This window comes from Chlorocebus sabaeus, chromosome 25 (assembly GCF_047675955.1).
Source record: "Chlorocebus sabaeus isolate Y175 chromosome 25, mChlSab1.0.hap1, whole genome shotgun sequence".
Classification (NCBI taxonomy): domain Eukaryota; kingdom Metazoa; phylum Chordata; class Mammalia; order Primates; family Cercopithecidae; genus Chlorocebus; species Chlorocebus sabaeus.
In genome coordinates, this window is record NC_132928.1 from 1,535,458 (window position 1) to 1,550,755 (window position 15,298).

Sequence of the window (15,298 nt, forward strand, 5' to 3'; positions counted from 1 at the left end):
CAGCCATGGTCCTGGAACCTCTCATGCCCATAAGGCTCTCTACCCACCAAACGGGGCACTAGCCATGTTTGCCTGCAGAGGGGCCCCCACGGTCCCTGTGGGGCCACCAGGAGGGTCTCCTTGGTTAGGCGGTCTAACCAGGATCATGGCACTGTGGGCCACACCTGTCAGCCAGCTGGCAGGCTTGTCAGCAAAACCGGTGGGAGGAAAACGTGACCCCCACAGACCAAGGTGGGAGGCATGGTGGGCAGGGGGTCCCAGGGAAGGGTTAGGGGTATGGAACCCACTCACCTGAGTCAGGGGAGTCTCATTCTGCCCCACCAGCCCTCTCTGTGGCCAGGCCTCTATTCTGAGAGACAGAATCCCGACCTAAAGACTTCGAGGTAAAAGGGCTCTCTCCTGAGCCCTTCCAGGGGCCACTGGCTGTTGGGATAGCTGGCCCGGGGTGACCCCAGCTCTCTGGTCATCCTTCATGCCACCTGCAGCCTGTCAGTGCCCAGGTCTACATGTCTGGGGGAGTCCGGGCTGGACCTGTAACCCCACTCTGCACAGAGCCCCCAGCATCTCTGCAGTTCCTGAACAGGGATGGGCAGGGTTGACACCTCTGTTGGAAGCTGAGGGACATTTCTGCCTCCTGCCCTCATCTTCACATTTGCCAGGCAGGCTGGGAATATAGAGCCCCAGCCTGGGGAGGGGTGAGGTAATGAGAGCCAGCCCTGCTCTGAGCCCCACTTGATTGAGAAGTCAGAGTACCCAATCACCCACTTACTGAAGGATCAGCCTCCCCTGTTTGGGCCTCTTGTGCCTCCTTCCACCTTCTTGGGCAGGGGAGAGCCTTTGAAGGCAGATTCAAGCCCCAAGCAAGGCCCTTTCTTTTCCTTTGTGTATGACCCCCCCTTTCCCTCTTCACCGCTTTGTAAGAGATTAATGAGAAGTCGGAACATGAAGGGTGCTCCATTAGCTCCACAGAGCCTGGGTCACCAACATTTTAATTAAATTGGTCCGGGTTTCTCTGCAAAACATCATTAAATGTGACTATGGTTGCCGGGCCAGAGGTGGCTGGATTTCTTAATCCTCTTTGAGCCGGCCCTCCTGGGGGCTGCTGGCGTGGGAGCAGAGCCGCCTGGCTCAGGTCCCACCTGGGAAGGGACCTCCCCACCAGGCCTGTCTTTGCAGGTGAGGCCCTAAGTCCTGGGAGGGGACAGGCCCAGCCAGGCTTCTGTGGCAGCTCCCAGTATAGATTGTGGGTGCCTGGCCCTCCCTGCTGTGGGTGAGGGGTGCATCCCGCTCTGGGGCCAGCCTGGACTCTCTCTCACAGTAAAAGGAGCTCTCCCTTCCCCAGGAGCCCCTCTCCCCCGCAGTGTGGGCCTCCCTGCTCCTGCGGTGCCTTCACTGGCCTCCCAGCATGCTGACCCTCAGCAATGGTGGGATGGGGGTCGCATCTGCATGTGCAGTAGCACCTGCTTCCCGATACTAGGGGTAAGGAGGTCGCGGTCAGCTCAGACATACACCACTAGATGAGGTCACGCTTGTCCTCACCTGTCCAGCGAGCTGTGTGCTGAGAGCAGATATGAAGTCCTGGCAGGACTGGGATTATGGGCATGGGGGCAGAAGGTCCAGCCCCTGCTGAGGGCAGCCCCCGACACAGGGTGGACATCAGGCAGGAGCCTCCCCTTGTGGAGGTGCAAGGGTGGCCACCCTGGGGGCTGAGGTGCCAGCCCTGGAGTCAGCAGCCCGGAGGAGGTAGGACAGCCCCACGAGCCAGGAGAGTGAGCTGAATGTGAGATGTGCAGTGGCAATGCCTACTGGCTGGGCCTGAGCCTGGGCCTAGGCCCAGGTGGGGTGGGGGTGCGGGGTCCCTCTGGGGATCAAGGGCAGGGTCTGCTCACTGGACCCACCTGCACAGCCCTCACACTGCCCTCCCTCCCATGCCCTCCTGCCAGGTGATCAAGGCTGGGGTGGAGACCACCTGCAAGTGTCACGGCGTGTCAGGCTCATGCACGGTGCGGACCTGCTGGCGGCAGCTGGCGCCCTTCCATGAGGTGGGCAAGCACCTGAAGCACAAGTACGAGACAGCACTCAAGGTGGGCAGCACCACCAACGAAGCGGCAGGCGAGGCAGGCGCCATTTCCCCGCCACGGGGCCGTGCCTCGGGGGCGGGCGGCAGTGACCCGCTACCCCGCACTCCAGAGCTGGTGCACCTGGACGACTCACCTAGCTTCTGCCTGGCCGGCCGCTTCTCCCCGGGCACCGCTGGCCGTAGGTGCCACCGCGAGAAGAACTGCGAGAGCATCTGCTGCGGCCGCGGCCATAACACACAGAGCCGGGTGGTGACGAGGCCCTGCCAGTGCCAGGTGCGTTGGTGCTGCTATGTGGAGTGCAGGCAGTGCACACAGCGTGAGGAGGTCTACACCTGCAAGGGCTGAGTTCCCAGGCCCTGCCAGCCCTGCTGCACAGGGTGCAGGCATTGCACACGGTGTGAAGGGTCTACACCTGCACAGGCTGAGTCCCTGGGCTTGAGCAGCCCAGCTGCGTGGGGTACAGGCATTGCACACACTGTGAATGGGTCTACACCTGCATAGGCTGAGTCCCTGGGCTCAGCCCCAGCTGCATGGGGTGCAGGCATTGCACAGAGCATGAATGGGCCTACACCTGCAAAGGCTGCATCCCTGGGCCCAGCCAGGCCTGCTGCACATGGCGCAGGCATTTCACATGGTATGAGGAGTATACACCTGCAAGGGCTGAGACTCTGGGCCCAGTCAGCCCCGCTGCTCAGAGTGCAGGCATTGCACACGGTGTGAGAAGGTCTACACCTGCAAGGGATGAGTCCCCGGGCCTGGCCAACCCTGCTGTGCAGGGTGAGGGCCATGCACGCAGTGTGAGGAGTCTACACTTGCAAGCACTGAGGGGCTTTTCTAACACATTGGGGCATACAGCTGGAACAGGGTGCCAGGGGTCTTCTGGGTTGACTGTCCAAGCCCTGTGTCTCCCCCTCTCCAGGACCCAGAGGCAGGAGTTGGTTCTGGTCTGGCGTATGCAACCTCTTTGCTTGTGCCCTGGGCCTCAGCTTCCTCCCTCTGACCCGAGAGCATTGCACCAATGCTTTCTGAGCTTTCTCCCATCCCTAACACGCCAGTCCCTGGGAAGTGGCTCCCCATGCCAGTCCATTGGCTTTCCCTCCCCACCTCCTCTGAGGCATGGGTAGCAGATGCACCTTGGTGACCGTGTGGCCTCCATGTGGGCCACCCGTTGGGGACCAGCCTGGCCCAGGCTGCCCCAACACCAGCACTGTCTTCAGAGACTCAAACCACTAGAAGAGGACGCAGCCTGTTCTGCACTCCCAGGGCCCCGCCGTGCAGGTGCCCAGGCTCGGAGGACACTGCCGACCTCTGACGTTGAGCACTTCTCTTTGGAGTAAATATCAGTGACTTTTAAATTATTATGATTATTTAACTAATATAATAATTATTATTTTCTCCATCCCTGCCATCTCCCCAGCTGCAGCTCCCCGCTCTCCACCAAGCCCCAATCTGGGAGGGCCCCGCCTTCCGTCTCTGACATGTTCCCTCCTAACCCTGCCTCTGATCTGCTTAGTAGTTTGAAACCACTAAATGGAGATAGATGTGTGTAGTTAAGGAAATACAGTGACCTGCGTCTGGCCACAGCCCTTGGGGCTTCTGGAAGCCAGCTCCCCCTGCTCCATGCCAGCCAGCCACTGCCACATGGTAGGCCAGCCGGCGGCCCCTGCCCTGCACCCTGTGGGCAGACGGCTCAGCCTCCAGGCGGCTGGGTGCAGATTCTCAGGCTGGGGGTGGTAGGGAGGGGTGGGTATGGTGAGGGGGCAGGGCAGCCCTTTGATTGGTTCATGTCATGTCATGAGGAAGCTGCTTGCTCTGTGTCACTGGGGGACAGATTGGGACAGATGCCAGTAGAGGCAGTCTTGGGCTCGCATCTGGCCATGGAATGTCATGCGTTATGGCCCTGCTGTTGTGTGTGCTGGGGACAGGGTGACCTGCACTGACCTGGCTTGGTTTGAGGGTATAGTGTGTGTGTGTTGTGAGAGTGTGTGTGCTGGCATGGTCAGTGTGCATCCGTGTGTGTGTGTTGTGAGTGCGTGTGTGCTGGCCTGGTCAATGTGCGTAAGCGTGTGTTGTGTAAATGCATGCTGGCGTGGTCAGTGTGTGTGTGTGTGTGTGTGTGTGTGTGTGTGTGTGTGTGCGCGCGCGCGCATGCGCACTGGTGTGGTCACCTTGGCCGTGCTGTGCTGTCAGTGGCATGGTGGTGCCTTAGGTTCCCAGAGCCTCTCGCCCTGGGCTCCATCTTGTGGGTGTCCTGATGGTTGTGGCTGGGTTCTGGGTGGGTAGCTGGTATGGACACAGGAACTACTGAGTGAATGGGTGTCTCAGAGTCCCATGGGTCTCCAGAAAGCTGGGGGGTCTGTGTTTTTAAAATAAAACCTATTTATGTTGCTGTGGGTCTCTGCCATCCCTGTGTTATAGTACGTAAGAACGTTTATTCTCCTGTGGTTCAGAGAGCACCCCAACACGTGCCTGCAGCTGCATCCCCAGACCACAGTGTGGGTGCAAGACGCTGGGTTTGTCCGTGGTCTCGTGGAGGCCTGGCTAGAAGGGATAGGGGTGGTAGCCCCTGCCCTCTGCAGTGTCCACATCCACCGGACCCTGAGCAGCATAGCTGGCCACACCCTCATGACATGACAAGACTGTCACTCAGTCACTATTGGGTCTACGAAGGGCATCAAGTCAGAGGAAGGTTTTTATGTTTAATCAAATAACACATTTAGCTCTATGTCATAAATATTCAGAAAAGTATTTTTTTAAACAAGGCAGACCAAAAATGTCTGCTAGCTGGTTGATTTCTAGACAAATATATATTCGAATGTCTTGCTGGATGAAGAGGCCGCTCAGCCGGAGCCTCCTGTTTCATGCGCTTCTCTTCCGAGGGGCAGTAGAGGAGAAAGGGCTGTTGGGAGGGGTTCAGCCCGCTCCTTGGCCAAGGGATCCCAGCCACCTTCTCCGCACCGGGCCCCACTACAAGGGACCTGGACCCCCAGGTGGCTTTTGGCCAGGCGTGGGTGGGTGGGAGGGGCCCTGTCTGTGCTCTGAGTCTCCGTGCGTGCAATGATTTCTCTACCTCATCTGTGTGGCCTGTCCCAGAGGGACTGTGGAGAATGTATTTATTTAACAGCTTTGTGTCACAGAACCAGAAACAAATGGAAACACTAAATAAATGTATTTTAAATTATAGCCTCATCTCAGTCTGCTGCTTTCACAGGGGCTTCTGTAGGCCTGGGACGAGGAGGAGGGCCTTAGGAGGAGGCCTAGGAGTTGGCCTCTGGGAGGAGGAGGACAAGAAAGAGGGTTGGAGAGGAGGTGGACTCGGGGAGGTGTGCCTGGGAAGGAGGAGAAATTGGGAGGCGGGACCAGGGAGGAGGAGGAAGGGGGAGGTTTTGGGGAGAAGGGGTATGTACAGAGGAGGACCCTGGGGAGGAGGAAGACCTGGGGAGGAGGAGGACCCTGGGGAGGAGGAGGACTCTGGGGAGGAGGGCCCTTGGAAGAAGGAGCACCCTGAGAAGGAGGAGGACCCTGGGGAGGATGGCCTGGAGAAGAGGAGGACCTGGGGAGGAGAAGGGCCCTGGGGAAGAGGACTTGGGGAGGAGGAGGACCCTGTGGAAGAGGAGGGCCCTGGGGAGGAAGAGGACCCTGTGGAAGAGGAGGGCCCTGGGGAGGAAGAGGACCCTGAGGAAGAGGAGGGCCCTGCAGAAGAGGACTTGGGGAGGAAGAGGACCCTGGGAAAGATGAGGGCCCTGGGGAGGGAAACTCTGGGGAAGAGAAGGGCCTTGGGGAGGAGGAGAACTCTGGGAAGAAGGAGGACCTGAGAAGGACGCGCTGAGGAAGTGGAGGACCTGGGGAGGAGGAAGGCCCTGGGAAGGAGGAGGAGGACCCTGGGGAGAAGGAGGGCCTTGGGGAGGAGGATCTGGGGAAGAGGAGGACCGTTGGGAGGAGGAGGACCTAAAAAGGAACCCCGGGGGAGAAGCCCTGTCTCCCAGTCACATTGGGCACCTTTGTTGGGCAGGCATCTCCAGGCTGCATGTATGGCCTCAGCTGTCTCTGGTCTCTGTGCTTCCCGTGTCCAGGCTGGAGAGCGTGGGGTGCCATAGGAAGCCCTGTCCAACCCTGTCTTCTCAGACGCCTAGCTCCATCCTACTCCTGCCTACAGCCTCTAGCTGAAGGAGGCCTCTCACTCTCGTAGTGCTGGGTCCCCAGCAGAGCCTCATCATCCCCTAGCCCTGCATCTGGGGGTCTTCTGGGCACAGCCCCTCATCTCCCTAACTCAGAGCCAGTTCCCAGCCCACAGTCCTCACTTTCCCCTCATCTCCATCACCCTTCTGAGCCCATGTCGTGGGTCCCCCACCGCTGCAACATGCCCTGCTGGAAACCCCTCACTGGCCCCTCCAGACCCTGCCTGTCCCTCTCCTGCCACCTTGTGTCTGGTCTGTGCCCTCCCAGACATCCAGGTCCACGCCCACCACAGCAACGGGGAGGGAGGGGCTGCCCACTGAGGAATGTGGGATTATCTCCCTGATGGGAACAGTCCAGGCTTCCTTTCCAGACCCATGGCCACAGCTCTTACTAAGAGGCCAGTGGGGACTTCCTGGTGCCGGTCCCTGGCCCTCAGCCTCTGGCCACTGCCGGGTGAAGCCACGCTGGATTGCTCTGCCTGGAGGGACAGGCCTCTGGAAGGCAGGGTGGTCGGGGGCTTGGGCCTCTGAGACCAGGCAGGAGAGGGATGTGAGCTGTCCAGCCAGGGAGCAGGTGGCCTGAATGAGACCATTCTTCTGAGTGACAGCAGTGAAACCATAGCTGAATTCAATCCGGGTGCAGGCGGCGGGCAGGCGGGGGCCAGGCTGCTGAGGAGAGAAGTCGCTAGTGGGTGGACTGGCTGGACAGGCCACTGTGCACAGCCAACCCTCCCCCTTTGTCCTGGGTCCAGTTGTTTGGGCTGGGGTCCCCTGTGTATGGTGGATGCTCTGTGTGTCTGGTCTGCATCTGCACATGTGTGTGTGTGAGGTTGGATTCGTGTGGGTCTGCTTGTCAGTGCATCTGTGTCTGTAGGTATTGTGTGTGTGTACATGTGTGTTGTATGTGTCCACATGTCTGTGTGCATTTATATGCAAGCATGCATGTTTGTGTGGCTGGGTTTGTGTTGTCTACATGTGAGCATGTGTGTGTGTGTGTGTTGTGCATGTGTCTCCATGCATACATGTGGCTGGGTCTGTGCCTGTGTCCACATGTGTACATGCATATATGTGGCTAAGTCCATGCATTTGTGTCCGGGTGTGCATGTGTGTCTCGAGTGTGTCTGCATGTATGTGTGTGGCTGGTTCTATGCACTGGTGTCTGTGCATGCATGTGCATACATATGTGTGTATCTTTTGTGTCTGCATGCATCCATGCATATGGCTAGGCCTATGCATCTGTGTCTGTGTGTGTCTCTTCATGTATGTATGTATGGCTGGGTCTGTGTATCTGTCTACATGGGTGAGTGCATGTATATGTGCATATAGGTGGCTGGATTCATGCAGCTACATTCATATGTGTGCATACATGTGTCCATGAGTCTGTGTCATGTGTGTCTCTGCACACAGGTGCATGTGCATGCATGTGCACGTGTGTTTGTGTCCATGTGGGTAGGTGCACATGCGTGCACGTGTCCATGTGTCTGTGTCATGCGTGTCTCTGCATGCACACATGTGCTTGAGTGCTGTAGGTGTGTGCTGAGCCATAGCTCATCTCCTTTCTAGTCTCCTACCTCGCCTTTGCTGGGTGATTGAGGCCTGGCCCCTATCCCCACTCTGGTCTCCTCCAGCTGACAAGCTCCCACTGGCCCTGGGCCCACCCTATCCAATGACATCCACCAGGTGAGTGGAGACACCTTGGAATCCGCAAGGTGCTTCCTCACCTGCTCGAGCACAGGTCAGATGCTCCTGGGCAGTTTCTGGATGACAGGGCATCCCCATCTTGGCTTGCGGGGGTGAGGAAAGCAGGGCCCACAGGGCATGGAGCTACTTTAGCTGAGCGGTCTCAGGTGCCATTCGCAGGTGGGAGACAAGTCCAGGACACACAGGTGGCCAGAGGCAAGCCCAGGCTTGAGCCCAGGCTGGCTGGGCCCAGGCGGCTGGGGCGGTGGCAGGCATCTGGCTCCCCTCCAGGCACAGCAGGGGATGGCTAGGGGATTAGGTAAGAAGGCGCGGTTAGGTAATGTCTTAGAAGGACCTGGAGTGTACAGCAGGAAGCTTTGGGTGGGATCCTGCCTGGCCTTCCAGACTGACTTCAGAGACGGAGGGAGAAGGTGGAGAGGAGGAGGGGGAAGGATGGGAGGAGTAGGGGAGGAGGCGAAGGAGAGGAGGGAAGAGGAGGGACAAGGAGGAGAAGGGGAGGGTGCAAAGAGTGAGTCTGGTGCCCCAGAGCCCAGACAGGCCGTGGTGGGGTCCTGTGTTGCCCTTCCTGTGTCGTGGACCTTGGGAACTGTTAGGGACCCCAGGATGATGTCCTCACTGCCTCCATGGGGTCTGGCTGCACATGCAGGTGCTCTGGGGCCAGCTCATGAGGCAGCTGCCGTCAGGCTAGAAGGAGGTGGCCCAGGAGGCCCCGGGATGCAGGAGTCTGGAGGTGTGGTAGGCTCAAACTCACTCCCTGCCCCATCTGGCTACACAGGCCACAGCCCCTGCACTGGGGCCTGGGGTCGCAGGGGTTCACCTTCTCTGCATGCACACTCTGTTCCTGGGGCCTGTTCACGTGGGTGGGCCTCATGCTGGGGCCAGGGGTGGCTGTTCACAAGGGGGTGGCCTCGAGTTGTCCTGCATCTCGTCCCCCGACCATGCTGCCTATCTTCTTAGTGCCCCTGACATGCACTAGAGCCCCTGCTCCTCTAAGTCCCACTGGGCTTGCTCTCTCTGCAGCCTCTGTGCTCCTCGGAAGCCCCTCCCCGCCCACTGCCCAATGCATACAGCAGCTGGCTGGCCCAGGAGGAGCAGATGCTGGGCAGAGCTGTCACCTCCCTGGAGGTGGCCTTGTGTCAGCCAGGCCCAGGGGGCTGATCGGGAAAGGACAGGACACTTCTGGGGGCTGCAGAGGGCCTAGGCTGGGGACCAGAGTCCTGGCCTTGCCTGGTCCTGCCTCTGCCGGGCTCCAGGGCCTTAGTTTCCCCATCCACCCCTTAGGAGGCAGCCCCTGTCGGATAGCCTGGGATTCTGGGGAGGGGTCTGCTGTGGGGCTGGCCAGGCCAGGTGGAGGGGCTGGTGTAGGCACCAGGGTCAGCGGGGCCTGGCTGTGCGGCTTTGCTGGAATGCCCCTGTGGATGGTGGACAGAGTGGAGCAGGGGTCCAGGAGATTGCCAGGGAAACAAGACCAAATAAACACTCCCCCTGCAGCCCTGCAGAGGGGGCTCCCATGGCAATGACCTCATCTGCCCACCCAACCCTGCACAGGGCCAGACTGGAGGTGGGGGGTCCAGGGCTGGCAAGGGAGCCTAGCATCCTGTGTTTGTGTTGGGCCCACGTCCATGGCAACGGCTGGGGGCTCCTGCTGTGCTTACCAGCCAGAGGCTGAGGCCTCCCCAGCAGGGAGGGAGGGGAAAGGAGGAGGGGAGAGGAGAGAGAGGAGAGAATGGAGGAGGGGAGTTAAAAGAGGAAGAGGGAGAGGAGGGAAGAGACAGGGGAAGCGGCTGGGGTGGGGCGTGTCCCAGGCTGGGCCTCCAGGGGTGGCCTTAGCTCTGCAGCCAGTCCTTCCTGCCTTCTGCAGCAAGTCCTAAGCTGTGGAAGGGAGCAGTGGCTCTCACGGGCGCCCTGGATCTGTCCAGGGCTGGGTCACAGGTGAGTGCACGTGCATGGGTTTTCATCTACACAGGCTTATCAGCACCCATTTCAGGTGACTGGGGCCTCAGACCCGGGGTCTCTTGAGGATGTGGTGTCAGCCAGGGCCAGGGTCTCATCTGAGGCTCGCCTGGGGCAGGTTCTGCTTCCAGGCACCATGCCCTGTCAGAGGGAGGACCTGGGTCCTCGGGAGCTGTCCCCGGAGGCCATCCTCAGCTTCCTGCCATGAGGGCCTCTCTGAAGGGCGCTTCCTTCGCTTCCCAAGGTGGGGATGATGGAGAAAGTCTGCTGGAAGGAGGGGCCTTGAAGTCTGTGGAGCTGCCAACAGGGTTGGGTGGGGGGGATGGGGCAGGCGCCGCTGCTGTGCTCTGCTGGGCAGGAAGCAGGCCAGGACAGGAGTCTGGGACGCAGGGGTCACAGGATGCATGAGGGACTATCTGCCATGGCGGCCAGCGTCCTGCATTGGGATTCAGCAACTGTTCACATTTACAGCTGGCCCTTGAACAACATGGGTTTGCCCTGTGTGGGCCCCTTCCATGCGGATTTTCTCCTGCCTTTGCCACCCCTGAGACAGTGAGGCCAAGTCCCTTCCCTCCTCCTCAGCCTTGCAGCATGAAGATCAGGAAGACAAAGGCCTTTAGGAGGATCCCTTCCATGCAGGGAAGAGGAAGTATGTTTTCTCTTCCTTGGGATTTGCCCACTAAGGTTTCTAGACTCTGCTGTATTGTGCGAACACAGTATGTGACACAGATAATGCAGAATGCCTGCTAATCACCTGTTCATGTTCTTCTCAAGGCTTCCAGTCAGCAGGAGGCTGTTAGCAGTTCGGTTCCAGGGAAGTCAAAACTTATGTGGGGATTTTCAACTGCATGGGGGCTGGCGCCCGTAACCTCCACGTTGTTCCAGGATGAGCTGTAGTCATTTGATCTCTCTTCTCTTCTGTCTCTAAAAACAAGATGAATGTCTTTTTGCTTTTTGGCCCCTTAGAGAGGAAGTTGGAGGCATCTGGTACCGTAGTCGAATCGGCATTCTCCTTTCACATGCGACAGTGTGACTGGATGGGCTGGGGCCCACAGCGTTTGCACTGTCCTGTCCTATCCTCCCTCCCATGGTGCTCCTTTGAGCTGCTCTTGTTTTTGGTGTTTTTCCCGAATCCAGCCTCCAATCAAGGCCGTGCCTCGTCCTCAGCGACTGCCTGCCTCCGTAGGTGAAGAGTTAGCTGCCCTTGAATGGCGATGCTTCTGGGCCGCACGGATGCTCCTACTTCAGTCCTGACATCAGCACTTCAAGCTTTCTCGTTGTTTCCCCTGCTACACCGATGAGATGTCATCATTCAGGAAAGAAAACTCTCCCTCCCTTATTTGTGTTTGATTTTTAGTATTGCTAAAGATGCATGGGTCCTTCCTTCTGTTTCAATGCAATGCCATTGTGATTCTTTGAGTCTCTGAGGACTTCCTTGCTTTCTGGATGTCAGGGGTTTGAGGCAGAAGTGAGATGTGGTCTGATTATGTGTCCGCAGAATCAATGTGGGTGCTGCAGGGAGACAGACCAAAAAATGATGCTGAAAGAAACAAATAATCCAGGGCACAGACAAGAGTTTTAAATAAACTCTAGTAAGTATCATTAGGAAAACCTGGGGGAAAAAAAAACCCATCTGGGGCATTGGCTCACACCTGTAATCACAGCACTTTGGGAGACCGAGGCCAGAGGATTGCTTGAGTCCCGGAGTTCAAGACCAGCCTGGGCAACATAGCAAGACCCTTTCTCTGCAAAAAAAATTTTAAAAATTACAGGTGCTGGGTGCTGCTAGTCCCAGTCACTTGGGAGGCTTAGGTGGAAGAATCGCTTGAACCCAGGAGGTTGACGTGAGGTTGCAGTGAGCCAAGATCATGCCACTACTCTGTCTCAAAAAAGGGAAGAAGGGAAGAAAAGAAAAGGAAGGAAGGAAGGAAAGAAGGAAAGAAGGAAGGAAGGAAGGAAGAAGGAAGGAGAAAAGAAAGAAAATCATCTGCCAGGTGCAGTGGCTCATGCCTGTAATCCCAACACTTTGGGAGGCCGAGGTGGGCGGATCACCTGAGGTTGGGAGTTTTCGACCAGCCTGACCAACATGGAGAAACCCTGTCTCTTCTACAAATATAAAATTAGCCAGGCATGGTTGGGTGCATGCCTGTAGTCCCAGCTACTCGGGAGGCTGAGGCAGGAGAATCACTTGAACCTGGGAGGCGGAGGTTGTGGTGAGCTGAAATCACACCATTGCACTCCAGCTTGGGCAACGTGAGTGAAATCTGTCTCAAAAAAAAAGAAAAAGAAGAAAAAGAAAATGATCTATGAAAAAGGAACAATAAAACAAAAAAGTAAACTACTGAGAACAAAAATATGGCCAATGAAGTAATTATTTCCAATAAAAATTGGAAATATAAAGCCCAAGAAATCTAGTGAGAAAAAAATAGGCCAACTTTTCCTTGGCTGTAGGAGAATCTACGGTGTGCACTTGACACCGTTTTGGCCAATGAGATGTCATGATAAATTCCTACAGCGAGAAGCGCTCTTCTCCAGCAAGCAGGCAAAGCTTTGCTGAAAGCGTGCCCATTTTGCTCAGCACATATTTTCCCCTTGCATCCATTTCCTGCATAGGACACAGGATGTGATGGTGGAGTCACTGCAACCGTTTTGAGATCATGAGTAGGGAAGCGAACCATTAAGGATGACAGAGCAAAAATAGAAAAGGCTCCAGTGACCTCGTGGTGCTCTCACATGAACCCTAGTTTTGTTTTATTTTGTTTTTTGAGACAGGTTCTGGCTCTGTCACCCAGGCTGGAGTGCAGTGGTGAGGGCTCGACTCACTGCAGCCTCAACCTCCTAGGTTCAAGCTGTTCTCCCACCTCAGCCTCCCGAGTAGCTGGGACCACAGGTGCCAGCTTTATATGAGCTTTATAAAGACAGCAGGCACCACCATGCCCAGCTCATTTTTGTATTTTTGGTAGAGACTGGGTCGTACCATGTTACCCACGCTGATCTTAAACACCTAGGCTCAAGTGATCCTCCCATCTCAACCTCCCCAAGTGCTGGTATTATAGGCATGAGCCTATAATACCAACACCAGGCCAAATCCTAGCTTTTGTTGTGTGTGTGATTTAAAACAAATGAAAGTGTGTTTGTTTAAGCTAGAGTTGGCTGTTTTCTGTCATCTACCACCCAAGTTGTTCCTAACTGATGTGCACATCAAGCCCGGAGTATTAGGCCTGTCATCTGCAGCAGGGATGCTGGGCTGAAATGCAGTGGCCCCTTGCAAACCTGTAGGGAGGGTCATTTGCAACCTAGATGTCCACACCTAGCCAGACTTCCTTTTAAAAAACTAGAATAAAGACATTTTCAGGCAGGCAAATTCCAGAAAAGTTCACCACCCTCACATCTTTTCCAGTCAACTTATTTGAGGGTGTGCTCTCACAAAACAAGAGAACAAACCAAGGAGAGGAATTCTGGAGGTCCCAAGGAGCAGCTCCTCTGGGTGGTGAGGAAGGGAATCAGGTGGCAGCTGCAGCGGGGCTGGCCCTGCAGCCAGGGCAGGGAGGTAGAAAGGCAGGGATAGCCATGGCCTGACAGCCAGTCTGTGTGAGTCTGTGTGCAAAACAAAACCAAACAAACAAAGCAAACCTTGTGTTAAGATAAAAATAAAGACGACATGGAGACATCTAGGGAGGAGGCTGGGCTGAGGGTGGGTGAGTCGGAGCCCACTTACCATCCTCCGAGGACTGAACCCCGGAGGAACGGAGCAGAAACCTCTCAGCGTCACAGTCCCCCAGCACAATGACTTCTGGGGCTGGGCTGCTTGCAGCAGGAGCCCCCAGCATGGGCTGAAAGGCTCCTATCTTGGCTCCTATCCTCCATTTATTTTAATGGAAGAAGGATTCCCTCCCCCCGCCCCGCCTCAAGACGGAGTCTTGCTCTGTTACCCAGGCTGGAGTGCAGTGGTGTGATCTTGGCTCACTGCAACCTCTGCCTTCTGGGTTGAAGCAATTCTCTTGCCTCAGCCTCCTGAGTACCTGAGATTACAGGCACCACCACGCCCGACTAATTTTTATATTTTTAGTAGAGACCGAGTTTCACCATGTTGGTCAGGCTGGCCTTGAACTCCTGACATCGTAATCCACCCGCCTTGGCCTCCCAAAGTGCTAGGATTACAGGCATGAGCCACCCCTACCAGCCAGAAGAAGGATTGTTTAACAACACGTATCTGACATGTTAAAGATTTGTCTCAGAGTCCCTCAGTAATCCTTCCAGATAATCTCCTCACTTGCCTGCCTTGCCTCCCTCCTTCCCCCCTCCTCCCTCCCCTCCTCCTTTCCTTCCTGCCCTCCTTCCTCCCGTCCTTCCTCCCCTTCTTCCTTCCCTCCTCCCTCATCTCCTGACTCCTCCCTCCCCTCCTCCCTTCCTTCCTTTCTCCCTTCTTTTCTCCCCTCCTTCCTTCCCTCCTCCCCTCCTTCCTTCCCTCCTCCCCTCTTTCCTCCCCTCCTTCATTCCCTCCTCCTGTCCCTCCTCCCCTCCCTCCTCCCCTCCTTCCTTTCTCCATTCCTTCCTCCTCTCCTTCCTCCCCTCCTTCCTTCCCTCCTTCCCTCCTCCCCTCCCTCCTCCCTTCCCTCTTTCCTTCCCTCCTTCCTTCCCTCCCTCCTTCCTTCCTCCCTCTCTCATTCCTTCCCTCCTTCCTTCCCTCCTCCCCTCCCTCCTCCCCTCTCTCTTTCCTTCCCTCCTTCCTTCCCTCTTCCCCTCTCTCCTCCCTTCCCTCCTTCCTCCCTTCTCACCTCTCCCCTCCCTTCCCTCCTTCCTCCTCCTCTCCTTCCTCCCCTTCCTCCTCCCTCCCTCCTCCCCTCCCTCCTCCCCTCCCTCCTCCCCTCCCTCCTCCCCTCCCTCCTCCCTTCCCTCCTCTCCTCCCTTCCCTCCTCCCCTCCCTCCTCCCCTCCCTCCTCCCTTCCCTCCTTCCTTCCTCCTCCCCTCCCTCCTCCCTTCCCTCCTCTCCTCCCTTCCCTCCTCCCCTCCCTCCTCCCCTCCCTCCTCCCTTCCCTCCTTCCTTCCTCCTCCCCTCCTCCTCCCTTCCCTCCTTCCTTCCTCCCCTCCCTCCTCCCTTCCCTCCTTCCTTCCTCCCCTCCCTCCTTCCTTCTCTCCTCCCCTCCTTCCTCCCTCCTTCCTTCCCTCCCTCCTTCGTCCCCTCCTTCCTCCCTTCTTTCCCTCCTCCCCTCCTTCCTTCCTCCCCTCCTTCCTCTCCTCTGACTTCCCTCCTCCCCTCCTTCCTTCCCTCCTTCCCTCCTCCCTCCCATCCTTCCTCCCTCCCATCCTTCCTCCCCTCCTTCCTTCCCCTCCCTTCTTCCTTCCCTCTTTCCTCCCCTCCTTCCCTCTTTCTTTCCCTCCTCC

At 57.2% G+C, this 15,298-nt stretch overlaps 1 protein-coding gene across 2 annotated transcripts in view; it reads left to right on the forward strand.

Moving 5' to 3' along the window:
- The window catches only part of WNT9A (Wnt family member 9A), a 29,396-nt gene extending 24,310 nt beyond the window's left edge, over positions 1 to 5,086 (forward strand). For both annotated transcript variants that reach the window (XM_007988213.3, XM_007988212.3), the window contains one exon: positions 1,944 to 5,086. In XM_007988213.3, the coding sequence (XP_007986404.3) occupies positions 1,944 to 2,426 (483 nt within the window). In that variant the 3' untranslated portion in view covers positions 2,427 to 5,086. The remainder of the gene's footprint in view (positions 1 to 1,943) is intronic.
- Positions 5,087 to 15,298: the final 10,212 nt, after the last annotated feature.